This window comes from Pantherophis guttatus, chromosome 2 (genome assembly GCF_059756535.1).
Source record: "Pantherophis guttatus breed Tessera chromosome 2, ASM5975653v1, whole genome shotgun sequence".
Lineage (NCBI taxonomy): Eukaryota > Metazoa > Chordata > Lepidosauria > Squamata > Colubridae > Pantherophis > Pantherophis guttatus.
Window position 1 is genome coordinate 205588297 of NC_142064.1, and position 26614 is coordinate 205614910.

At 43.2% G+C, this 26614-nt stretch overlaps 1 protein-coding gene across 2 annotated transcripts; it reads left to right on the forward strand.

Annotated features, from left to right (window-relative positions):
- Positions 1-1193: 1193 nt before the first annotated feature.
- F12 (coagulation factor XII) lies at positions 1194-26234 on the forward strand. 2 transcript variants are annotated; one of them, XM_034442026.3, is made up of 15 exons: positions 1196-1326; positions 4620-4656; positions 6782-6881; positions 7083-7153; positions 7395-7502; positions 8833-8967; positions 12119-12223; positions 13270-13441; positions 14072-14172; positions 14569-14655; positions 17684-17957; positions 18684-18820; positions 19393-19536; positions 22108-22256; positions 25890-26234. In XM_034442026.3, the coding sequence occupies exons 1-15, from the start codon at positions 1264-1266 to the stop codon at positions 26043-26045; spliced, it is 1839 nt and encodes a 612-aa protein (XP_034297917.2). In that variant the 5' UTR covers positions 1196-1263; the 3' UTR covers positions 26046-26234. The 2 variants fall into 2 exon arrangements, with proteins under 2 accessions (XP_034297933.2, XP_034297917.2); XM_034442042.3 differs by lacking the exon at positions 25890-26234 and having other exon boundaries at positions 1194-1326; positions 22137-22250.
- Positions 26235-26614: the final 380 nt, after the last annotated feature.

The following is a 26614-nucleotide window of genomic DNA, read 5'->3' on the forward strand; positions in this document are numbered from 1 at the left end:
AAAAGAAGGCCTCCAAGAAGTCAAAATAATGATCAGAAAATTTCTCATTATGCTCAGGACAAACACAAGAACTTTCCCACATGTTCCTGGCTATAAATACTTATGGTATATTAGGTGAGGCTGATTATCCCAACAGTAATGGAGACCAAGGCCCTCATGAGGAAGCTCTTATTGTAAGAAACACACTTATGTTGTTTGATAGAAAACCCTTATGAGCTAGAATCTTTATTCTCTGACTGCAGCACCATCATTTGTATCCGAAACAAGCAGAACATGAGTAAATCTGTCAGATCCCACATGGCTGCTGCTTATTTTTGTACAAAAGAGGTATGTGAAATTTGACTGGTAGCTGAAAATCCAATACCAATTTGGTAACTGTTGAAAGTACTGAGAATGTCTGTTCTTGTCCTCAGAATGCTTTGTTAAGGCACTCCTGGCAATTTAACCTGAGGGGAAACTGGGGCTGGTTTTTTTGAGGGAAGAAGACATAACCTTTGGAAAATAAGAGCTAAACAACACGTTGTATTGATCTGCAAACCAAACTCTCAGCTTCTTTAATCATGAGCATATTCTGGGAGGGAGGGAGCAGAAGAGAGTGTGATTTGGATCTGGGCTTTGACAAAAAGACTTCCCTCCCATGTGGACTCCACATTTCCTTCTATTGAGCTTTTAATAGCCACAAAGAAGGAACCTACAGGTGGTTTATGGGGAGATGCAGTAACATGGCAGGGAGATGTAAGCAACATCTTTCATCATCAGAACTTGGACTAGCAGGCCTTTTCAATAACTGAAATGTCAGAAAAAAGTTCCTAATGAAGTAGAATATTTGTAGCTCAGGGTTGAAATGAGGGGTCCTTGGTGCTTTCTGAGCTTGGTTATTTTCTTGCAGACATTTCATTACCCAAATAAGGTAACATCATCAGTGCTAGTGCTAGAAGAAAGCTTCCACCGCTGAAAACATACACCTTCAAAGCGTCCGTGCATCTTTTATACAGGTGTAGTTGGGATCTTGCCAATTTTCTGCTGATAGAAGAGTGCCTGGGACACATATATAATATGCACGGTCCCATTGGGGACTTATACTAAATCTTTTTTATTTGGCTCCTGTTACGATTCGGTGTTTATCCCCATGGTGCAATCTCCATCCTGCTGAGTAAACCTAACACAAAGACCTTTGCTTTCAGATATATCGACCAGGAACTGTTTGTTCTGTCTAAAGCAGTCAACAAAAGCTCTCTATTTCATCCGTCCCCGGACACCACCATGACAGCTCAATTGCTGCTTCTCCTGCTATTTGTGATTTTGAATCCAGGGGAGCTATTCTTGGTGAGATTCCAGAACATCAAATTTCATATTTCTTTCATTCTATTAGTATTTACACCCAGTCTTCACAAATAAGGTATTTGTCTATATGAGGAGATATAATGGAGACAAAATGGAAAATGTGTGGGGCATGGTCTAGAATCCTGAAGAATGTGATGCAGAGCTGTTTCCTACCCCTGTTTCCTACCCCGGAATATTTCAGATCTATTACTGAGACTTGCGATGTGCTCTCAAGTCTATTGACTCAAGCACAAGATTGGGATTTGTGAGTCTCAGGAGGCTTTTTTCTGTGTATTGTTTTGTAACATGAGATATGCTTCATTGTTATTCGTTTGTCTTGTGGGAGAAAAATATCCATTATTGAAAACAATTGATTTCCTCAGCACTCAAGTAATCTATTGTCCTCAATGGTGTTTGTGGACCATCCTTATATATGTTTATTAATGTTAGGGATCCTGTTTAAAAATGTGTGGAAGCTGTGTGGATTTGTTGCCATATCACCAGGGACAGCTAACAGCACATTCCTATTCCCCTCCTCATGGAAACACCATTTTCTTGAGAGATGGAAGATTTTTAAACATTTGCATTTATATTTTGGACTCCAGAAGTCAAGTAGCACTGCTCATAATTGTTCCCATGGGAGCTTTCATGTTGACTTTTAAAATGGTAACTTCTCCTCCAAAATAAAACCACCCACACAGATACTAAATTCCAAATAAGAATTGGAAAACTTTCACAAGGCTATTTCCTCCTGCACAATGCTTTACTCTTTTGTGAGCTTTTTAAGAGCCATAATAGGTATGCGTGTTTTAAGAGGCATAATAGGTATGTGTGTTTTGCCTTCAGCAGAAGTGATCTCGCTATGCAATTTGAAAAGTAGCAGAAAAAGGGCTCCTGCGGCAAAAAGGCCATTAAGCTTCACATGTGTTCTATATGGGATGGAATTAGATAAGCAGACTGCTCAGTTCAATGTCCGTGCACGTGTTTATGCATATATGTATGAATGGCGGGTGGTGGTTCTGTTTCTTCTCTCCGTAAGTGTCGGTCTTGTGAGGTAGTCCAGACAACAAGCATACCCAGGAGTACTAGTTCTGTCTTTATGGTAAGGTTATGTTAATAGAATCTTGCTGAAAGTATATCTCTTCCCCTTTTGCCTTTATACTCCAAGAAATTAGGGAGCGTCTCTTCTGAGACTTTTGCACGTTCCCATTCTTTTTGCAGACTCAGCAGAAGGAATGAGATCCTGCAACTCCCAAGATCATTCCTTCATACCATTATATTAAGCCATAAGTTATTTTGCTGTCATCCTGTTTGCTTCTTTCCGGCTCTCTTCAGCTGGAGAAAGAAAAAGAGGTTTTATCTAGCAAGAATGGGAAATGTGTAGTTTCTGGCAGTGACATTATCTGCTGGATTCCACTTCCCTGCTACACAGCAGCTTTCTCTAACTGACAGGGATGGAAATTGTACATGTCTATATTACGGAAGGCAGCTGTAAAAACAGCTTACAGAGACAGCTGTTACATATATTCACTTACTACATTAAAATTTACAGACAGCTGTAAGACTTTGTAAGTGGACAATATTTATTTATTTTAAAATTTTATATAGCCGCTCATTTTATAATCAACTCTGGGTGGCTCCCAACAACATAAAAATCATAATAAAACTATAAACAACTATAAAACTAAGCATGTTAAAAACACTGAAAACCTGGCGCCAAGTGATATCGTCTCTTATGCCAGCGCTTCGGGGAAAAGCCAGATCTTCAAAGTTTTATGGAAGGTGGATGTTAGCCGAACTTCTGGGAGAAGGGTATTCCATAGGACAGGGGCTGCCATGGAAAAGGCTTCCTAGCTTCCATCAGATATTTAATGGAAGGGACTAGCTAGCAATATGCCCACTCTATCTGACCAGTTAGGAAAGATAGTTGTCCTTAGGGAAAGGTGATCCCACAGATAACCTGGCTGGACTAACCTGGACTTTAAAGGTGATGACCAGCACCTTGAATTGCATCCACTAAGTCAGTGCAGTCCAAACAACGTAGATATTACATATATAAAACTAGCAGTCTCCATTGTGTGTGCGCTGCTGCATTCTGAACCAGTTGCAGTTTCTAAGTGGTTGCTTGCTTGTCTTAAAATAAAAGGATGCTACAAATGAATTGTAAAATACAGGTAGTTCTCACTTACCGACTGCAATTGGGACCTGCAGCTCCATTGCTAAATGACACGGGTATTAAATGAAACCTCCCATGATCATATTCAACGTATTACATTGATAAGTACATTTATATTTTATTCTCTCTATGGTTACATCAAAGTTTTCTTTTTTCCATATTCTACCTTTCTAATCAACACATCCATAAATCATCAGTTCATTTTTTAAATTTTTTCAACAAAAAGTCCATTAGGGATTTCCAGTCACTAATAAATGCAGTAGTTGATCTTTCTCTAAGCAAATGAGTTAATTTTGCCATCTCCACTAATTCTATCATCTTCACCAACCATTCCTCCATTTAAGGAAGAATCTTTCCATTTTTGCACATACAGTGGTCTCATAGCAATGGTCATATATAAAAATAATCTTCCTTGGCTTTTTTCAAGTTGGCTGACCATTAATCCCAACAAAAATGTTCTGCTTCCAGTTAAATCTTATTCTTTGGAATTCTTTATATCACTGTATATCATCTGAACTCAAAATTTGTATGTTTTTTTACAAGTCCATCAAGCATGATAAAATGACCCCTTATGTCGTCCACATTTCCAACATAAATTGCTGGTTTTCCTATTGGGATGGTCACAAATCATGACTTTGGGATGTTATGACTGTCATAAATATGTGCTGGTTGTAAAACACCCTCCCTGTGATTATGTAACCATGGGGACACTGCAGTAATTGTAAATTCAAGGACCAATTGTAAGCATACTTTTCAGTGCTGTCATAATTTTCAACAGTTACTGAACTGAGGATTACCTGCAAGTTAGAAGAAATACTAAACAAAAACGTCAAATAATGTGGGATGTTTAATAAAAAACTGATAGCTTGTAGAAAGGGACAGGAGAGAAAATGTGTAAATACTTTACACTGCTTTTCTTACAAATAAAGTGGACAGCTTTTCAAGATAGATCTTACTGAAACCACGGATGATCTCTTTGTTCCTTTCCTAGTTCAGTGTAAGGCTCTTAGCATCTTTCAAGGTGTTTTGTTATCCTGGAAAGAATGGAAAGTTGCTTTGCACAGAATGTAAATCAAGTTTTGTAAGGTTGCTGTGACACGGCCATTTGCTTTTTTGGCAGGGTGTAATTGGTAAGCCCCAGAAGGCGAAACATGAATGTGAGTATGGCTATCCTAGTCTATAACATGTCTGAAAGTTGGACATGACGGAAGAGGGAGGGGAGGGGGAGCGGAAGGGAGGGAGGGAGGGGGGGAGTGAGAGAGGGAGGGAGAGAGATTTGTGTCAGTCAAAGAAAGAGAACAATCCTACCAAGTTCAAGCTTGGAGCTTCTGACTCCCTTCAGCTCAGCATAAAAGTGGGAGTTTCCCCAAAAACGTTTTCTTGAGGGCTGCACCACATCTTTCACTGTTGGATCACTACAACACCATGAGCAACACCAAGAAATTGGATCTTGCCTCCATCATCTCCCCATTAGAGTTGCTTGGAAATCAGGACAGCTAAAGCAAGAGTTGTGGCTAGGCCACATTTAATAGGAATAGAAGAAGGGGGCAAAGGGGGTGGGGCAGGAAGCAGGCCAATGTGCTGATATACCGGTAGCAGCCCAAAGTATCAGGAATAAGGCTGGGTTGCTTCTACTATCTCCCCACCATCACCACCACATTAGCACTTAAGAAATGCAACAATCTTTCACCAGGGAAAGATGTAAGGGAGTGGAAGCCTCATTACAGGATTGTTGCCTGTGTTTTTGAAAGAGCTGACTGTTTATGACTTCCTGCAAGCAGAGACCAAGTGGGGGCATTTTTGAAAATGGGAGAAGAAGGATCACTATTTATAGGTAAAGGAGGGATGGGGGGGTGTTATAAAAAGGTAAAAGGTTGGTGCTGGGAAAAGAATAACCTGCTGGTATTTTCTCTATGTCTCTCTGTCATTTGTATTATTCATTCATCCATCCATCATCCATCCATCCACCTATCTGAACTTGTGAAATAATTGGCAGGAGATGGGATGGGGAGGGGAGATAATAAATGATCAAAATATTTTTAAAAAGAGCAAATGAATGATGCAGTTATTAAAGTGAGGGTTCTAGACTCCAAATCATGTTCGCTTCTGCAGTCTACAATTTCATGTTTTCTGCTCTTTCTGGCAGTCATTCTCAAAAGTCATTCTCATCCAACAAACTCATTTCTCATTGGCTGCTTGGATTTGCTCTTTACTAATTTTTATCCTATAATTTTGGGGTAATTTCTACTAAATTGAGGTCTCCGCCCCACCATTTGCCATGCTTCTATTATATGTATGGATTGTACTACTTGGGTTGCATCAGAATGGGCAGCCAGTAATGGAGAGTATGAGAAGATACGTGGGGGAAGGATGACTCAGTCACAGCCATCCGTTCCTCCATGATGTTTGCTGCTGGCCCTTAAGTCAATTTTGCTGTGGATGCCTTTTGAGATCTGTTGTTGAGAAAATGCGATGCCCTTTCAGCAATTATGTTCAATGGAACCTGAATTCTATGAAATACAAGTTGTCCTCAACTTACAACAGTTCATTTAGTGACCATTCAAAGTTACAATGGCGCTGAAAAAGATGACTTATGACCATTTTTCACACTTACAACCGTTGCAATATCCCATAGTCACATGATCAAAATTCGGATGCTTGGCAACTGATTCATTATTTATGACGGTTGCAGTGCCCCAGTGTCATATGATCCCCTTTTGCGACCGTCTGACAAGTCAAGTCAATGGGGAAGCCAGATTCACTTAACAATTATGTTATTAAGTTGACATCTGCAATGATTCCAGTGGTGGGTTGCCCCCGGTTCACACCGATTCTATAGAACCAGTAGTAAAGCCAGCGGGAGGCTGCGCCCACCAACCCCGACGTCATCAAAATGCTTCTGCGCATGCCCAGAAGAGAGCACGCGCGCACAAGCAAAGCGAGCATGCATGTGTAGCCCCACTGCGAACCGGTAGCAAAGGTAAGTAGAACCCATCCCTGAATGATTCACTTAACAACTGTGGCACAAAAGGTCATAAAATGAGGCAAAATTCACTTAACAAATATTTCACTTAGCAACAAAATTTTGGGGCTCAATTGTAGTCATAAGCCGAGGGCTACCTGTAATAATTGCATAAAAAGACTTTGTCCTCTTGATATAATCAGAAGGTACATAGATATGAAGGGAAACTAGATAGCCCTGTCACATCACTAGCAGAAATAGGATAGCTATAGGGCAGCCTTTTAGCACAAGAAATAGACCCATCTCCCTTTGCTTTGCAGTGACATCATCCAGTGAGGAATCCTGTCATTTCCCGTTCCGTTACCAACGCAAAATGCACTACTCCTGTCTTCCTGGTGGCTTTCTTAAATCTCAGCGCTGGTAAGTATTGATTAGTCAGAAAAGTGTTGATTGCTCACAGGAATAATGAGAACTCAGGAACATGCAGGGAGCAGAGAAGAGGACACTTTGAGGCTTGATTGGCCTTAAACAAACAAAAAAAAAGAAGTCACAATGTGCAAATTGTGGCATTGGCCCATCTTCCCTGAACACCTTGTATGAGACGAGACTCTTCCCTATCAGGTGCGCCACCACAGAAAACTATGACGGAGACCAACAATGGAAGATTTGTCAGAAAGAGGAAAGGCCAACAGGTGAGTCAGTGGTATTTATTTACTTGTTTAAGCCTGTGTATTATGGCCCAAACAAAGGATTTTTTTCAGGGGCAGCATTCCCTGTGAATGTATCTTACGTGAAACCGTATTTCTGATGTGGCTGCAATCCACGGTGTCAAATTTTACGCCCATGCTTTACTGTGGTTTTTACACAGTCAAATATTAGCTGTATCTATCCAAGGATGATAGTCTATACTATACTATAGTCATCTCTTTTCAGGGTACTGTGATCCTAACCCCTGCCAGAATGGGGGTGCCTGCGAAGCTAGGAAAGCTGGATTCCACTGCACCTGCACAGCTGGTTTCCATGGGAGACGCTGTGAGAAAGGTATGATTCTGGAGCTATAGCCCTGTCCCAGCGGTGAAATGTAAAATTTGTTACTTACGGTTCTGTGGGCGTGGCTTGGTGGTGGGGCGTGGCTTTTTTTTTTTTTTTTTTTTACTTTTAAAGCCATTTTTTCTACAACCTCTTTGGCTGAAGAGGTTGTAAAAAAAAATGCTTTTAAAAGCCTCTGACGATCCCAGCTGACTTGCCTGATCGGCAGAAGCTTTTTTTCCTTTTAAAAACATTTTTTCTATAACCTCTTTGGCCGAAGAGGTTGTAGAAAAAATGCTTTTAAAAGCCTCTGATGATCCCAGCTGAGCTGCGCAATCATCAGAGGCTTTTTTTTTTTACTTTTAAAAGCATTTTTTCGGCCAAAGAGGTTGTAGAAAAAATGCTTTTAAAAATAAAAAAAAAGCCTCTGATGATTGTGCGGCTCAGCTGGGCAATTGGGGTGGGGAAGGGATTTTTGCTACTGGTTCTCCGAACCACCCACCTCCATCGTTACCGGATTGGGCGATCCAGACCAAACCGGGAGCATTTCACCCCTGCCCTGTCCCCTTCCTGTCAGGTATAGAGGTCTTTGCACAGGGTCAATGTAAGGTCAATGTAAGATCATGCTTTTCCTTCCTGGAGTCTACAGGAGCCTATGGCGTTTCAAATTCATTGACTGATGATAGCCATAACTCCCTCTTAGAAAGAATTCCTGGATTTCATACTGTCATATTTTTCTTCCTGGCAGAATAGAGGGTCCAAAAGAAAAGAAAAAGAATTTTATGATGTAGTAATGGGGTTAATGATAGGGACACAGTGGCTAAGATGCTGAGCTTGTTGATTGAAAAGTCTGCAGTTCAGCGGTTCGAATCCCTAGTGCCACGTAATGGGGTGAGTTCCCGTTACTTGTTCCAGCTTCTGCCAACCTAGCTGTTCGAAAGCACGTAAAAAATTCAAGTAGAAAAATAGGGACCACCTTTGGTGGGAAGGTAACAGCGTTCCATGCGCCTTTGAAGTTTAGTCATGCCGACCACATGACCACGGAGACGTCTTCGGACAGCGCTGGCTCTTCGGCTTTGAGAGCCGGAGATGAGCACCGCCCCCTAGAGTCGGGAATGACTAGCACATATGTGCGAGGGGAAGCTTTATCTTTACCTAATGGGGTTTTAAGAAGCCAGACAACCTTTAAAGTCTTCCATATTCTAATGAGGCCATAGGCTTCCTCTGAACTGTAGGGTAGGGAGGGATGGGCTGTTTTTGTAAACCTCTCTGATGATCAGGCAGAATTGCTGAAGGTTAATATGAGTTGAGTCCAGTTTCACCCCGTGGCTTGACTTCACAGAAGGCTGCTTTGGATCACAAAGACGGTTGCATGTTGGCAAGAAGGAAACATGGCTGCAACATTTTCCTTTTACTGGACTGAAGGAATGCCACTGTAACAGAAAGAACATTCTCTGCAGGACAGTGCATGGAAAAGGTCAGAAGGCAGATGCAAGTTATGAACCAATTATGTTGAAATAAAGGGGAGAAATCTCTCCATTGAATGTTGCTCAAAGTATAAGCTTCACTTTCTAATGAAGTAGGATCACATAAAGACTTGAATAAAGTAAGGATTACATTTTTCACTGAGATTCAAATAGTAAGCAATACCAAAACTAATAGTTTTAATAGTAGCTGGTAGCATCTAACTGATTTTGGCTGATCTTAAAAAGGTAAGTAGGATTAGGCCTAGTTATTATTTGAGTGGAAGACCAGTAAGCAACCCTACGGCTATTGGCTAGACTGGGAAGTTGAAAAAAGATCAAATTTCAAACTAAAATTAGTCCCAGAAAACAAGCTTGATTTGAAGAAGTTTTATCTTTTTCATGTATCAAGTCAGATGGCACCATTACATTGACCACTAGAAGGCACCCTATGGCCAATTTTGTCTATTATTGGAACTCCTCAGACATGAGTAGCCCGATATTATTCTACCTATATTTGATGAGGCCCAAATGGGTGATACTGATTACATGGTCCTTCCTGGCGGTCAATGTAACTGAAAATTCCACATAGGATATACTCTGTATCCATGCAAGAAGCCATGTAAAACCTCATACATGAGGACATGACGTAATATAACATTTGTATCAGTCTGCTGTGAGAGCTTAAGGGAAGGTGGACTGTATATATCAGTGTTTCTCAACCTTGGCAACTTTAAGACAGGTGGACTTCAACTCTCAGAATTACTCAGCCAGCAATTCTAGGAGTTGAAATCCACCTATTGTCAGCATTCCAGAAAACCCCCAACTCCCAGTAAAAATGTGGAAGCAGGCATTTTCCAAAGTTCCTTTTATTAGAATAGATATACTGCACATCTGGGAAATCCCGAATCTGAAAAGCCCGGGCTTTCCTTCAGTAATACAAAGCTCCCAAAACTACCCCCTTTCTCCTCAATCAATCACATGCTCCAATCACCGTCCATTCCACCTCGACCCAGCACCTGACCCTCCTCCTCCAGATGCTGGATCACCCTGACCTTGACCAATAGGAAGAATGCTATTAAGTCTACTAATTCCCCTCTCCTAAATCCCCCCTCCTACTTTCCCACATATGAGGAGGTGGCAGCATTGAAGCTTCTGGCCTAATATGGCTTCCGAGGCTGACACTTGTCTTATAGAGGCAAAGATTGAAATGTACAGGTATATACTATTATAATAGAAGTCATTGCTCTATCATGTGTGTGTATCTTTCGAAAAATCCCAGAGGGTACTGGATTTTTTTAAGAAAAAAATATTTGGGGCTTCATTGATCTAGAGATGTTTACGTGAGAATGTTCTTACCCCTTTCAGTAGCCACCATCACTTCTCATCCTCTTCTTGAAAAAGTCTTTTTCTTTAAATTCATTAATGAGGAATTCATAAAAGAGGAGTCCTGCTGGATCAGGCTACTAGGATGCATTTGAGACGCTCACCAGCCTGGATCAGGTGGACTATAGTTCCCTTCCCCTTTTACTTCTCAGGACCCTATTTAAGGCATCCTGCTGCCTACAACTTGGGAGGTAGTAAACAGCCACCAGTGATATGGCCATTTAGAAGCTGATGTTTCACAAAGCTGTTGAATCCGATTGTTGGCAGTAAATTCTGACAGTAAATTCCGGAAAGCTTAACTGTGCTATATAAAATATTTCCTTCTGTCATTCCTGAATAACTTTGACAAGACAGGGTGATAACCTTCCCTCTCACAATATGATTTCTGCCAAGCATGGATTTACTTAGTGTACCACTTCGCTCCTTGTTCCCTTTCATTCGAAGCTAAAGAGCCCTCCTTGCTGAATCCTTCCTCAGAGGGGAGCTGCTCCAGCCTCCTAGTTGTTTTGATTGCCCAATTTTGCACCTTTCCTACTTCCATGATACAACTCTTAAGGGGTGGGGACTGCATTCCAAGGGTGGTCTCACCATATATTTCCTTGAGGGTACAGTTTTACTGGCGGCCTTAGGTTTGAATCCCTTTGTAATATTCCAAGCATGGAATCTGCACTCTGTTTACAGCAGTGGCACACATTAAAAGACTTCTGTAATTTGTGCATTTGTTTGCAATGTGTACTTAGGCCCCAGTATTACAATAATGCTAATTATAGATCATGTTTGCACAACATTATTGAATAAACTGATTTTCTTGGTTTATACAATATATCGAATTGTGAGAGCCAGTTTGGTCTAGTGGTTAAAGTTCCAGACTAGAAACTAGGAGACCGGGTGTTCTGATCTCACCTTCAGCATGAAAGCCAGCTAGGTGACTTTGAGCCAGTTTCTCTCTCTCTCTCTCTCTCTCTCTCTCTCTCTCTCTCTCTCTCTCTCTCTCTCTCTCTCTCTCTGTGTGCATGATGTCAGCTCGGGCAACAAACTGGTCAGTCAGGGCTGCCTGCATATTAGGCAGTTGTATTAACCTCTGAGCCACAAGTTCTCCTCCCTTCACCAGTTTGAGCCAGGGGAAAGATTAAGTGTTTTTCTATCGAGACACCTGGTCTATCCCAACATATGGGAGGGGGCATTCTGCTCCCTTTCGCCTTTCAGCTCCAAGCCAGGAGCTGAAAGGCGAAAGGGAAGCATAATGCTCCCTCCCACATGTTGGGGTAGACCAGGTGCCTCAATAGAAAAACATTGTATGTATGTATGTATGTATGTATGTATGTATGTATGTATGTATGTATGTATATCTTCAACATAAGTATGTTCCCCTGGAGGTTCTCCACCACTTCAGTTTAATTTTCTCCTTTTTTCCCTGTGTAAGTGGGCAACATGAGAGAAAGCCACCCATTAAATAATTTTGGAAGAAAGCCTCTAAATGTCTAGGTGGGCCAATGACATATTGGAAGTTCAAAGTGTTGCCTTGCTCTATAATGCTAGTTTCCCCCAGTTTTTAAAATAATATTATTTTTATTATTTTTATTATTTTAATATAAAAGAAAAAGTAATGAAATAAAATAAATCAGATCAGGAGTGGTAGGGGTCCTGGGAGGCCTCAAGAAAGGCAGGCTTGTTGGAAATCCAGGTGCTAAGTCAACACGAGCTACCAAATGTGAGGCCTACCATTGTTTGAGCTGGCATGACAGCTTCTTCTGTATCTTTCTCTATTGGGACCCACAGCTTGCAGAAGCAACCCCTGTCTGAATGGAGGTCAGTGCACACAGCTGGGTCAGAACTTGGTCTGCAGCTGCCCTGAAAATTTTTCTGGACCACTGTGTGACATAGGTATGTTTACAGTCTTATTTTTCATATATCCATCTTCCCAGCACTAAAGCTGTGCTAGAGAAAGGGCCAAAAAACCCAAAAACAAATTGGCAGATATGTCATATGCCAGCATAAAAGAAAAGAAAATAACAAAGGTGAAATTATGAGCCCACTGAGAAAAAATAAAATTGTTATATTTCTGTCTTGGTTTTGGCTTCTGTATAAAATATCCAGTCAATGCAATTATATTTTATAGTTTCCTAGGCTGATGTTATGGACAGATGGGCTTCCAGTGCTGGATGTATGATAAAGTCAAAGAAACTTTTGAGTTGTGGGCTTTGAGTTATGAAAGCGTGTTGTGCCCAATAAATGTAAAAGAAGAGGGGCAGAACTGATTAGGACGATCCATGTAATAGAAACATTCAAAACGAGGGCCAACTTTATTCCTCTGGCCCAGCATTAACATCCACTTTCTGTAAAGCTGTTTCAAAGAACAGAAAAATCAAGTGCCAGCACTATTAGCAGGCAGCAGAATAATTGCCTCAAATGGGGAAGGCTGGCAGTTGGTCATATAAAATGTTGACAAGGAAGAAAACAGAGGCATTTGTTCTACCCAACTGCTGTGGCCTAGAGGTAGAGCTCTTGCCTCACAATCAGGAGGTTGTGAGTTTGATCCTAGGTAGAGACAGATGTAGGGTCTCCTGCTTGGGCCCTCGGGCCTTCAAGGTCCCTTCCAACTCTGTTAATCTATTAAATTCCATATTCCTGATCAGGTAGTACCTATTTACTGATTTAACTGCCAGTCAGACTCTGTATGTGGGCCATCACTTCAAGCCAGGGGCATTGTGTGTGTGGGGGGATTATTAAGAAAATCAAGGTCACAATCTTGGCCATCATCTTGACTTATTTGAGCCCTCCTTGTGGGTTCTCCTCTCTCAAGTAACAAAATATGCCCCCTGTATGTAACCCAGAAGATGGAGAACATTCTGAAATCATGGTAAGGAGTCAGATTCCTGACATTTTTCTTCAACATTTTACAATCCATCTCTGATCTCTTCATGCCCTAGATCACACTGAAATCTGCTACAGTGGGAATGGGCACCTATACCGAGGCATGGCTCAGAGTAGTTCCTCAGGGGCACCTTGCTTACCCTGGGACTCCCCGATCCTGCTTATGGAGTATTCCATCAAACTCAGGAATGCAGTAAGCCTGGGCCTAGGGGAACATGCCTTCTGCAGGTGAGACCAAGTTTTAGGGTGGACCTTTCCCCACTGGTGAGTTGAAGGATTATCCGCCTACCCTTGAGTTGTCATAAGACGATATTACCCCACTGCCAATCTTCTATTAGGTCTGTTTCAAGTCACTGCACCCACTTCACTGCCCTCTAAGGGTGACCAAGCCAAACAGAGTGTACATATTCTGAGGCCATCCTTAAAAGGTGTCAGAATAAGGAGGGAAATACTTCTAGAGTAAGTCAGCTAAGGATGACCTAAGGCAGTCTCATCAATGAAATTGAGACTAGTTGAAGGGAACTTCATTGGAGCACAAGAAAAAAATCGACATTGATGGGACATGATGTATGCAGTAGTTAGAGGTACAAATGGGCAAAGTAGATCCATTTAATGAAAATCAAAGAAAGAGACAATATATTGTAAGCTGCCCAGAGCTACCATGTGGTAAGATGTGCAGCTGATAAATTTGATAAAAGGGTTGAAAAAGGAAAGTATCCAGGGATGTAGAAAGTCCAACTGCTCCTAAGCAGTAGAACAGATTAAAGAAAATTTCAATGAAATTGTAAGAAAGGGAACACTATATTGTAAAGGAATGTTAGTCTAACCTGAAAAATCCTAAACATTTTCTTCGGGCAGAAATCCAGATAACGACACCCAGCCATGGTGTTTCTTGCTACAAGACAGAAGAATCACCTGGGAGTACTGTAACATTACCCGCTGTTACCCCCAAAGTGCTGGTAAGACACATCATTCTCTCTGAAAGAGCTGAGTATGGCTGAACCCCATAAGTCAATGAGTCGGGTGTGTTATATTGTATAGCTGAGGCAAGGACGAGGCGACTGAGGCATGAGTTAACGTTATTTATTAACAGGAACCAACAGCAACCGTAACGTAACAGAACTGCTTGTCTGCAGATAACAGCTCTTTTATACTCCGAGCTGTCAGCTAACTACCCAATCAGAACAGTCAGAACTCCCGCTTGTTTTTAGCCACTCCCCCTAGCCAATCCCTAGTCAGCGTTCTTGTTGTCAAGCCTCGGCAAATCACAACACTCCTTCACCCCTGGATGGAACATACGTAGTCTTTTAGATATTCCGGGCGTTTACGCACTCGTGTCGATCGTCTCAGTGCAGGTGCGGTCGGAGAAGAGGCAGGTTCTGCTCCAGGAGGTGATGCTGCGGATAGCTCCCCCTGGTTGGTGGAAGGTGTGGCCACAGGCGGTAAGTCCCGAGATGCCTTTTGATTTTCTGGCGCGGAGGGTGGCTGGTCGGCAGCTGGAACTGGCAGGGGAATAGGCTCCTCATAGAAGATTTCCCTGTCCTGGACCATCGGGCGTGTTGTTTGGCGTACCCTCAGTTGGTCCACATGTCGGCGCCACGTTCTGCCATCATTCAACAGTATCCTGTAAGAGCAGGGGCTGGTTACCGTAGTCACTAGTCCTGGTAGCCATCATGGCTCACTCCCGAAGTTCCGTGCGTATACTAAGTTGCCCTCTTTTAGTACCCGAACCATCCCCCCGCCATTATAACAGTAACCCTCTGGGGCATAGGTGGGGTGTAGACGGTCTAAGACAGTACGTAATCGCCGACCCATTATTACTTCAGTGGGGCTTAGGTGGGTGGTAGGGCAAGGGGTCGTGTGTTGGGAGGATAAGTAAATGGCCACCTTTTCTTGCCAGTTGGCGGGTGATATCCGGGCGAGCGCCTCTTTGGCCGATATAACGGCCCATTCAGCCAATCTGTTCCCTGCCGGGTGGTAAGGGGCAACCTGGGCATGGCGGATCCCTAACCCTGCTAAGAAGGATTGGAACATGGCGGACGTTAGCTTAGATAGTAGCCGATGAAGAGGTTCAGCTACAGTGGCTTTATGGGGCAGGAACACATTATAAAAATTTAACAGCCCCAGGAAAGATTGTAACTCCACATGGGAGGTAGGTGCGGCTGCGTGTTTGATTGCAGCCACCTTGGCTGGAGTGGGATGGATTCCGCTAGTATCGAGGTAACCAAGGAATTCAATTTGGGTAACGCCAATTTCACATTTGCTCTTTTTTAATTTGAGGCCAGCTTCACGGAAGCGTAGAAGGACAGCCCTAACTCACTCGATGAGCTCACTCCAACACGATGCAGAGATGAGCACATCGTCGAAGTAGGGGACCATGCCTGTCAGGCCATGGAGCAACCTCTCCATAAGATTCTGAAACAGGCCTGGGGCCACGCTCACCCCAAACTGCAATCGCCGACATTTAAATGCACCCCGGTGGGTTACGATGGTCTGAGCCTCAGCTGAGGCATCATCCACCGGGAGCTGCTGGTATGCTTGGGCCAAATCCAATCTGGCGAAGATAGAGCCTGGCCCAAGGGAATGAAGCAGATGTTGGACTACAGGGACAGGGTAGGGATTTGCCTGTAAGGCCCTATTTAGGGTACACTTAAAATTGGCGCAGATGCGCACAGAGCCATCGGGCTTGATGGGAACAACTATAGGGGTCTCCCACTTTGAATGGTCAGTTGGTTCTAGGACCCCCTGGGAGATGAGCTTGTCCAGCTCCACGTCCACCCTTGGCCTGAGCGCGAAAGGGACTCTGTGGGGTTTGAGCCGGATTGGGGCTACCTTCGGATCTAGGTTGAGAGAAATGGGGGAACCCACTTATTTCCCTACGGTGCCATCGAAAACGTCAGCAAACTCATCCAACAGGCCATCAAACCCCTCCACCGACATAGAGTGAATACCAGATATCCTCAATCCTAAAGAGCTAAACCAATCCATTCCTAATAGACTAGGAAGGAACCCCTTAACTACGATCAAGGGAAGGCACCCCACAAATCCCTCCATTTCTACAAGAAAACGACCCTGCCCCAGGATTGGAATAAAATTGCCCTGATAGTCCCGCAGATTGATTGGGCATGGTTGCAGCTGGCTCTTTCGCAGCGTTGGTATAAGTTTTTTCAACACTCCCCAGGAAACGATGGACTTAGCAGACCCCGTGTCCACTTCCATGGGGCAGGAGGCGCCTTCAATTTTCACTGTCATGGAAAGTTTAGCTCTCTCTGGTTTAACTGGACAAGCGGTCACCTCAGTAATCCTGCAGTCACGAGAGATGGAAAAGCAGTCCTCTTTCGTGGGGCGGCGAAGTTTCGGAGCAGCAAATGACTTTGCCAGTGACTGGCAGATCCTAGCAATGTGGCCCTGTTTCCCACAGCGACGGCAAATTGCCAACCTGAAACGACAGGTCGCCCTCGAGTGTTCTTCCCCACAACTGAGGCAACAGTTTGGAGGGCGCCTCTTCAGCCATGGTCCTTTTCCTCGGGGTTTCGATGACTGAAGGCGGCTGATCTCCGCCTCCCCTTCCTCATCCGTAGCACTGTCAGAGGCAATGTCCTGCAAATTAACAGTGGTAGTCACCCCCCTGGAGGGTAGAACTTTCTAATGTCCGTGGTGGATTTATTGGACATCTCTGCTGCTTGGGCTTCTTCAAGAGCGGTCTGCAGACCAAGGGTCTTTTTAGCTAGCAGCCGCCTCTGCAGTCTAATGTCTCTGACCCCACATACTAGCTGCTCCACCAAAGCATCATCTAAGTCCCTGTACTCGCAGTCTAGAGCAGCGGTTCTCAGCCTAGCCATGTAATGGTTTACTGACTCCCCTTCCTCCTGTAAAACTTGTCACAACTTAAAATGATGGGCTATCCAGGAAGGGGCCGGGGAGTAGTGGCCCTTAAGCTTCTCACGCAACAGGTCCCAGGAGACTGTATGTACTAGGACAGGAGCGAACAATGCCCGAGCAGTTGCGAACACCTCAGGGCCGCAAGAGTTAAGGAAATGGGCCCTATTTTTGTTGCTGGAAAGGTCAGTAAAATCATTTGCCTCCAAGAAGCATTCAAACCTTTCCATGTAGGCATCCCAAGACTCTGATCGTGCGTCGAAAGAAGCGAACGTAGGCAGCGTCATTCTTCTGTCCTATTTCTCAGCCAAATATCTCGTCGCCAGTGTTATATTGTATAGCTGAGGCAAGGACGAGGCGACTGAGGCATGAGTTAACGTTATTTATTAACAGGAACAAACAGCAACCATAACGTAACAGAACTGCTTGTCTGTAGATGACAGCTCTTTTATACTCCGAGATGTCAGCTAACTACCCAATCAGAACAGTCAGAACTCCCGCTTGTTTTTAGCCACTCCCCCTAGCCAATCCCTAGTCAACGTTCTTGTTATCAAGCCTTGGCGAATCACAACAGGGTGGTTTTTCACACAGGTGAACTGATAACAAAAGCAACAGGAGCACCTCTGGAAGAGATGACCACGAGCCATGTGATTAGCAAACCCAAGTCTGCCACTAGCTCAGCTCCCGTTTGTGGACAACGCTATACAAAAGTTGTTTCCTCACGCAGCCGTATCGTAGGGGGTATGGTAGCACTTCCTGGTGCCCATCCCTATCTTGCTGCTCTCTACATTGGAGACCAATTCTGTGGAGGAAGCCTCATTGATTCCTGTTGGATCCTGACTGCTGCACATTGTCTGGAATTCAGGCAAGTCTCAATGTCTTTTCCATGCTATGACTATTACTCACCTGTTAGGAACTTTGGAATTTCAGCAGGATCTTATTTATGATCTTGGTGACTAACCAAACCTGCAGTATAATAGCAAAGATAGACTGCCACAAGTTGTCCTAATTCTAAGTTGTTTAGGATCTACCTGATTCAATAGCTAACAGGCGGCCATGAACTTATTTTAGTTTTAGTGTAACTCCTGCACAGCTCTGCACAGCTAGATGTCCTATTTACAACCTAGCTATCACATTCTACCTCAGCTGCAAGTTCCTGATCAACTGGAAGGACAACCCTGGCATTTAACATATGATAGTTATCTAAGCTTTGGATTACTGTTGTGTAAACAAAAGTAGCTGAGTGTCCCTGCCCCTTGGCCTAAGTAGATGAGGCCATTAGCCTAATTCAAAAGGCCTTGAAGCATTCATTTGAGATCTCTGGCATTACCGATCTTTTCCTTTCTTGATACATTGGGTGGAAAGATTAAAGGGAATATCTGCCCCCACTTTTAGCTTTGGCCCTGCTGATTTCCCCCTCCCTCAAAAGACTGTCTAATTCTGCTCCAGAGAAGTTTTCCATAACATGCTGCTCTCAAGATGTTGGAATCATGGGGTTTCTAATTAACACATCATACATTGTTAAAGGCTCCTTTAGAGAATCTAGTTCTCACCTCAAAAATTTCTGCTGATCATACATTTTGTGCTGTAGGCCAGATGTGTCTAGAATTTCAGTGGTGCTTGGCCAGATCTTCTACAACACCAGCACTGAAGGCACTGTGAAGTTCCAGGTACAGAAGTATCAACTGCATGAGAATTATTCACAAATAACTAAGGAGCATGACATTGGTGAGGACCTCTTCTTTTAAATCCAGCCCTCAAGGGTTACAAATATCTATTTCATCCACACTCTCCAGCTTTGGAAATGAACATGTCTTAGCTTCCAGTGTCTCCCAGATTCAGTACAAGTTCATCTTAGATTGTCAGATGAAGTACAAGTTACAAGTTCATCTTAGATTGTCCACAGAGTGTTCATTGCATATCTCAGTTTCCGTCAAGGGCAAGCAGCTTTCAGAAGCAATTCAAACCTAGTGGATGGATGATGAATCGATGGAATTATTTTGACTATGGTAGCTGGGTATGATCAGAGTGATAATCATTATCTAGAATGGCACAGTTTTATTGTTGGACTCTAATCCATGCACTGTAGCTCTAGCATGCTATAGTAAAAATAATGCTGGGTTTTGCAGAACTCGTCGTATGCTTCTTGATGAAAGAATCTTATTTTGGTCTAAGTCTCCATGCCTTCAGCCATACTCCATTAGGAGCAAGACTAGCCTTTTTACTCTTTCATTCAGTCTGCCTGCTTCCTAAAATCTTCATATTTTAGCCCTAATTCAGTTTTGGCCTGTTATCCCCAGCTTTGGTGCAACTGAAGGAAAAGTCCCCAGGACATTGTATTGGATTTTCAAACTCCATTTCACCTATATGTCTGCCTGGTTCCTTGGAGACAGCTGACAGCAATGGACACTGCCAAATTGCAGGATGGGGACATATGTATGAAGGTAAGGAGGCAATGCTAAACAAATAACAGATAAGCTAGACTTGAGGGTGGCCTGATTGGCTGACCATCATTCTATATCAAGCTTCATCCATTCATTAACTTTGTTAGGGGAAAATTATGTTTTCTCATTTTGTCTCCAGACCCTTATAACCTGCTTGATGAGCCTATGTAACCCAATATTATGTTCCCAGATGCAGAGCCAGATAAAATGGCACAGGAGAACACAAGGGCCATAGCCTTCTTATGCTCGAGTTTTCCAGTAATTGGCATCCAGATGCAACTTGCTTTTGATTTAATATTAGAGAAGGCATGTAGCCATTACTTTTATGGAAGCAGAACAAGATAGGGCTTACAGAATGCAATTTACAGAATGATTTTTCCAATCTTAAACTATACCAGTACAATGACTCATTGAAACTTGATGGTCTTCTGCTGAGATATTTGCTTTCAGGTCTAGCACGCAATGTCCTTAAAACAGTTTTCCACTCTGATACTCCCTAGAAAACAAGTCCAATTTTGCTGTTTAACAAGTGTAGGAATACTAGATTGACACATCTAGAGAACACGATGTCAAAGAAAGGTGCTTTAAAAAGCAGCAGTCATTTCATTTACTGTCTGGTTAGTAAAAACATTTCCTGGAGAACTAAACTAAATTCTTCCTTACAAGAGCAGTGGTTTGAGTATTGAAATGTATGATACTCAAACACCACACCATCCACATAATGATATGTATAAATTAAAAAAAACAATAAAAACTTGATGGAAAAAAAAAGAGCAGTGGTTTGAGGCTGTCAGCAGTCATATATTTTTGCAATGGCCATATGGTACAGTAAATGAAGTTGGTAGGGCCGAGCTGACTTAAAGGGGGTCATTTTTCCCCCCAGTGATGGATCCTGATACCCAACACTCTCTAGGAGAACCTCCATGCAGTGGCGTTTTCATTTTTCAGTTTTCTCTGAGTGTTTTCACGTGTTTTGTTTTGATTGCTTTCATTCCTGGAGACTTCAGAATTCCGAGAACAGGCTGAGAATACCAAGAGCCAAACAGTTCTCTTTTTTATTTCGTCAAGCATGTATTTTATGACAGATACAAGTATAAACATAATTATAAATACATGAAAAGGATACAAATAAAAGAAAACATTAGGACAGGGATGGTAGGCATGCTGGTGTGCTTATGCACGCCTCTTACAGACCTCTTAGGAATGGGGTGAGGTCTATAGTAGACAGTCTAAGGTTAAAGTTTTGGGGATTTGGGGAAGAAACCACAGAGTCAGGTAGTGCATTCCAGGTGTTGACAACTCTGTTACTGAAGTCGTATTTTCTTCAGTCTACTTTGGATCTGTTTACCATGAGTTTGTATCTATTGTGTGCTCTTGTATTGTTTTGGTTGAAGCTGAAGTATTCATTGGCTAGTAGGACATTGTAGCAAATGATTTTATGTACTATGCTTAGGTCAGACTGAAGACGGCAAAGTTCTAAGTTGTCTAAGCCCAAAATTTCAAGTCTGGTGGCATAAGGTATTTTGTTGCGAGCAGAGGAGTGGAGGACTCTTCTTGCGAAATATTTCTGGACTCATTCAATTGTATCAATGTCCGATATGCAGTGCAGGTTCCAGACAGAGCTGTATTCAGGAATTGGTCTGGCAAAAGTTTTGTATGCCCTAGTTTGCAGTTCAATATTACCAGAGAAGAAGCTACACAAAATTAGGTTAACAACTCTTAATGCTTTTCTTATTAACCAATAGAAAAAAAGCAAAAATCATCCTTCAGTCAATGCCTCACCTTCTCTCTAGTTCCTGGAGTAAAAAAATTCCCCCCTTGTCCGTGTTCTCTGTAGAAGGGAAAAAGAATAGCATCTATCTCTTCCCAGTCTCCCTGTTTCAGTTTTCATGCTGTCTGAGCAATTTGCAAACCTGACCTATGGGTGTGAAGAAAAAAATAGTCTGGCCCTCCTTCCTTCTCTTCTAGATAGATTTAAATTGAAAACTGTGATGATGGCATACTGCAAATTTGCACCCAGGTGTTTTCCTTAGCAGCTTCATCCATGAGTAGAGGTTTCACTGAAGAGACTCTGTATATGTGTACGTGGGTGTTTCAGAAAGAACAATCGTTCATTTGAGCCCAGAAGCTGCAAGGCACGGTGAGACAGGACTTCAGTGCATCCTGTTTAAAGAAGCAAGGAATGTCAGGCTGGGTCATTTTTACAGAAAGTGTGAAGGAAAAACCTGACTAGAGAATTAGGACTGAACTTGCTAAAATATTGCTTATGAAACCTACCAGAGAGCTCTGAGGCCACGGGAGCTAGTGAGGCAAGATGTCTGGTGAACGGCAAAACAGCCCAACTCCTACAGTGCTGCAAATAGAAAAAGAGAAGATTTGCCCTTTGAGCTGCATTGCAGCCAAGCAAGAAGAAAAGGGGCTGATCAAGGGGGACAACTTTGTGGAACACAAATATGTGGGTCCAGTACCAAAACTGAGTAAAGGCTACCAGTATGTGTGAGAGATCCTGACAAAAACTGGAGCAAGGTGTTGTGTGTGTCAATGAGCTTCTTTCTTTGGCTTCCTCTTTAGGAGCTGACAAACTCTCTGTATATCTGCAGGAGGCAGATGTGCCCATCATTCCCCATGAGCAGTGCCGTTCCCCAGAGGTACATGGGTCCCAGATTACCCAACACATGCTATGTGCAGGGTATCTGGAAGGAAGAATCGATGCATGCCAGGTAAACCGATTCGAAGTAAAGCCAGCTTGCAGGGGAGAATTCTGAAAGTCTAGCCTTTGGGGCAGTGGTGGAATTCAAAAAATTTTTACTACCGGTTCTGTGGGCCTGGCTTGATGGGCGTGGCTTGGTGGGCATGGCAGGGGAAGGATACTGCAAAATCTCCATTCCCACCGCACTCCAGGGGAAAGATGGCTGTGGCCAGGGGGGCTTTTTATCAGGTTCACCTGATCCACCAGTTGCATCCCTTTCTGGACCAGGACGCCTTGCGCATGGTCACTCACACCCTCATCACTTCCCGTCTGGACTACTGTAATGCTCTCTACATGGGGCTCCCCTTGAAGAGCACCCGGAGGCTCCAGCTGGTCCAGAATGCGGCCACACGGTGATTATGGGGGCGACTTGATGCTCCCATGTAATACCGTTCCTGTGCGAGCTGCACTGGCTCCCGGTGGTCTTCCGGGTGCGATTCAAGGTGTTGGTCGCCACCTTTAAAGCGCTCCATGGCATAGGACCTGGGTACTTACGAGACCGCCTTCTGCCTCCAATAGCCTCCCATCGACCAGTACGCTCCCACAGAGAGGGTCTCCTCAGGGTGCCGTCAGTTAGACAGTGTCGACTTCTCTGTGGGGGCACCTGCCCTCTGGAACGAGCTGCCCCCGGAGATTCGTCGGATTCCCGACCTTCGCACCTTTCGCCGCACTCTTAAAACACTATTATTCCATCAATCAGGGCTGGCCTAAAGTATTATTTTAATGGGTTATTTTATTTTAGATTATTGGCCAAACTATTTAATAATTTTAAATTGTTTTTAACTTTTATATTGTTGGTTTTTATCTTGGCTGTACACTGCCCTGAATCCTTTGGGAGAAGGGCGGTATAAAAATTTAACAAACAAACAAACAAACAAACAAACAAACAAACAAATAAATAAATAAAGATACTGCAAAATCCCCATTCCCTCCCCCCTCCAGGGGAAGGATACTGCAAAATCCCCATTCCCACCCCACTCCAGGGGAAGGATATTGCAAAATCTCCATTCCCACCCCACTCCAGGGGAAGGATACTGCAAAATCCCCATTCCCACCCCACTCTGGGGCCAGCCAGAGGTGATATTTGCCAATTCCCCAAACTATTACAAAATTTCTGGTACCAGTTCTCCAGAACCTGTCAGAACCTGCTGAATAGCATGCCTGTTTTGGGGCAGAACCTGTCAAGTGGGCCAGGAAGGGTGTTTTTTTTGTGAACTTCCCATAGAGTCATACATTTGGAGCCCCTTGTTCAATCTTTGTATCTCAGCTCAATCTCAGCTTGCACCCAGAATGTATGTATTTATTATTTTTACTTATTTATTAAATTTATACGCTGCCCATCTCACGCTTTGAGGTGGAGAGAATAGAATAAAATAGATTTGAAGAAGAAAATGTTCCATATTGTAACCTACATTTCAAAGACAGTCTTTCTGTAGCACTCTCTAGGGCCAATAGGCTACTTTGCACTTCTCTCCAATGTTATTCTTCCTTTTGAAGTTCTCAGCTAAATCCCACCATATCAACAAAATTATACTTTAGAAGTTTGTGGTGATATCAAGAAATGCTTATCCCAATTCAGGTTCTTAATAGCTGCTTCAGACAAAACTTACATATTACAGAGAAGTGAAAAATGGGTCTTTCCCCGTAGTCAATTGAAGTGCTATTCACCTATCTCTGAACTGGCAGAAAACTCTAGAGCAGGAGTGACAAACTGGAATTCTTCAAGGGCCAGATCAGCATTGTAGTTGTTCTCCGTGGGCTGGCTGGGGTTGGGGAGATGGGAGAGACGGGACAGGACGGACACCTCCTGCAGCACTCTGCCAGCCAAAACGGGGCAATGTGGGCTGGGTGTAGACATCCCGCAAACCATTTTTGGCCTGGATGGCCTCCTTCAGCACTTTGCCAGACAAAACAGGGTGCAGGGGCTCTGTTTTGGTCAGCAGAGTGCTGCAGGAGGCCATCAAGACAAAAAAAAATGGGGTGTGGGGGGCTTATATGCGCCTCCCTCCATGCCCCGGTTTGGCTGCCAGAGGCACTGTGGGCCGGTCTTTTATTATTTCCAAGCTGGCCCTGTGGGCCAGATTTAGCCACCCCTTGGGCCGGATCTGACTCACAGGCCTTGAGTTTGACACCCGTGCTCTAGAGGCATAAAATCTTCTCTCCTCACTGCTGAATCTTATCCTGAATGTCTTCTTACTGGGTAGTGGCATTCTAATTTTTTCACACTTTCAGGAATGTAGGGTAGGATAAACTATTGGCTTATCCCTCTAGCTTTGTGTTAATTTCCCTTTCTAAATGCCATTAGCTGGTAGGAAGCATTGTCTTTACTTATCAGATGAGAAGATCTGAGAGTTTACCATTGGTTAAAACCAGGTATCTCTCCCAGTACACTAAACAACTGACCTGTGGGTCATGAATGCTTTAGTGAGTAATTCCCCCAGTAAACTGATTTGTTTGACAGTGGTTTCAGTATTATTTTGTGCTGGTTCAGACACAATGGGGAACCTGTTGATATGTCACCCATGTTGTCCAATGGCTTCCGTAATGATCTCTAAGAATTTCCAGCTTTGGGATTGTTGTTTTTTGTTAGACTTCACTGGTTCAGGTCTTCGTGTCTGCTATGATAAGGATTCTTAGTAAATCAGAAAGCTAAGAGACCGAGCAGGCCAGACGATCCAGCGAGTTTTTGCTTCTGAGTGATTGTATAGGAAACCAGTGGTTGGAAGAATATGCATAATTCATTGCTGTGTGTGGTCGTATCATTTCATGGTATAGTTTGGATGGATTGCTACACCTCTCTAGACCAGTTAGGATGGCCTGCCCCTAAAGACTTCAAGAATCAAAATGATTCTGAATGTTTGGGGGTTTTCCAATGTTCCTGGTGAAGCCCTATGGTGCATATGCTTTGCTTATGTTCACCCGTAGTAGTACTTTTTTGGCTTAATGTTACTAACCAAGTTGCTAAGAATAAAGAAGTTTATTATTAAATTATATTTCCACATTTGTAACTTCTGTGTTTATGAAGAGCTTTGAATACTCTGTAGCAGAAAGGATGGTCTTATATTCTTGGAAGAATGGGTGTGAACTCTAAAAGTATGAATGGTAAATATGGACCTAATATTTCATTTGCTGAAGCTTATGCATCAATGTTCCTTCATATTATCCCATTTTATCAATTACTTCTCCCATTTTTAATAAACCTATTTGATTTATCTTGTAGACATAAAGAGGTACGGAATTATTGCATACCTGCTGTTTTGGGATTTTGCTTCAGTGAAATCAGGCACCCTTTTAAGGTTTTCTGGGGACATAAGAAAAGATCCCGCTTAAGAACAAGCACTGCAGCAACTTCGTAGAGAGAGGACAGGGTTCAGTCTTATTCAGTCGTGTGTGGAGTCTTGTTTTTGAAACAAAATTACGGCAATCAAAATCCCCACAGCCAGGAGCCACAAAATGGTAGTTTACTCTCAGAAAGTAAAGGGACTGAAGCAGAGTAAGGCAGAGGGGTTTGCAACCCCTACCAATTTCATTAAGAAAAGTTGAAGAGGCAATACATTTGATGCTGCCCTTTGCTGATCTATCTTTCTCCCCTTCTGTGTTTTAGGGAGATTCTGGCGGGCCCCTGGTATGTGAAGAGCGAGGCAAGGCCACCATCCGTGGCATTGTCAGTTGGAGCACAGGCTGTGCCCAAAGAAGCAAACCTGGGGTTTACACCAATGTCGCTCGCTACCTCAGCTGGATTCAGAGCAACATGCATTAGCAAGCCAGAGAGTGGAAAGCCAGTGAAATTGAAATCCTGGATCATGCGGCAGCTCTCCCCATGGGCTTGAACATCTTCTTCTCTCTTATTGTATGTGCAGTTCCCTAGGCTAGATGCTGAACGTTACAGAATCAGAGGATACCAGTTGTGTGGGTTACTTTTGGGGATAATAAATCAACCTGCACCAAATGTTCAGACTCCATGTTGTAGGCTGAAAAATGGGAGGCTTGAGTTCGACTGCTCCCTCCTCTCTGCTAGGAAGGCTATAAACGCCAGAAGGGTGGCTGCCTGCACTGTCTCCCGAAGCCTCATATTTGTTCTCCATGCCAAATACATCTCAGCAACAGGCATCTCTTTGGTGTCATTCTTGAGGAGACCCTGAAAAGGTAGGTTTTCCCTCCCATGGACAGAACCACGAAAGCTGGAGTTCAGCTAAATGAAGCCCTTGAATACTGAACACTGAACTCTCAGTAGAAGAACATTTTCACACAGGAATATCAAAATTATGAATCTACTTTGTGTTTTGAGTGACCAAGTTCAGCAAAATATGCTTTGGGTAGAAGGTGGGG

Bases quoted from the DNA above. Each gene is read 5' to 3' on its own strand.
- F12 (XM_034442026.3), top strand. From the start codon at position 1,264: ATGACAGCTCAATTGCTGCTTCTCCTGCTATTTGTGATTTTGAATCCA. The intron at 6,882-7,082 runs GTAAGTATTGAT...CTTCCCTATCAG, and splicing joins TTTCTTAAATCTCAGCGCTG to GTGCGCCACCACAGAAAACT. The intron at 18,821-19,392 runs GTGAGGACCTCT...TGTTATCCCCAG, and splicing joins AACTAAGGAGCATGACATTG to CTTTGGTGCAACTGAAGGAA.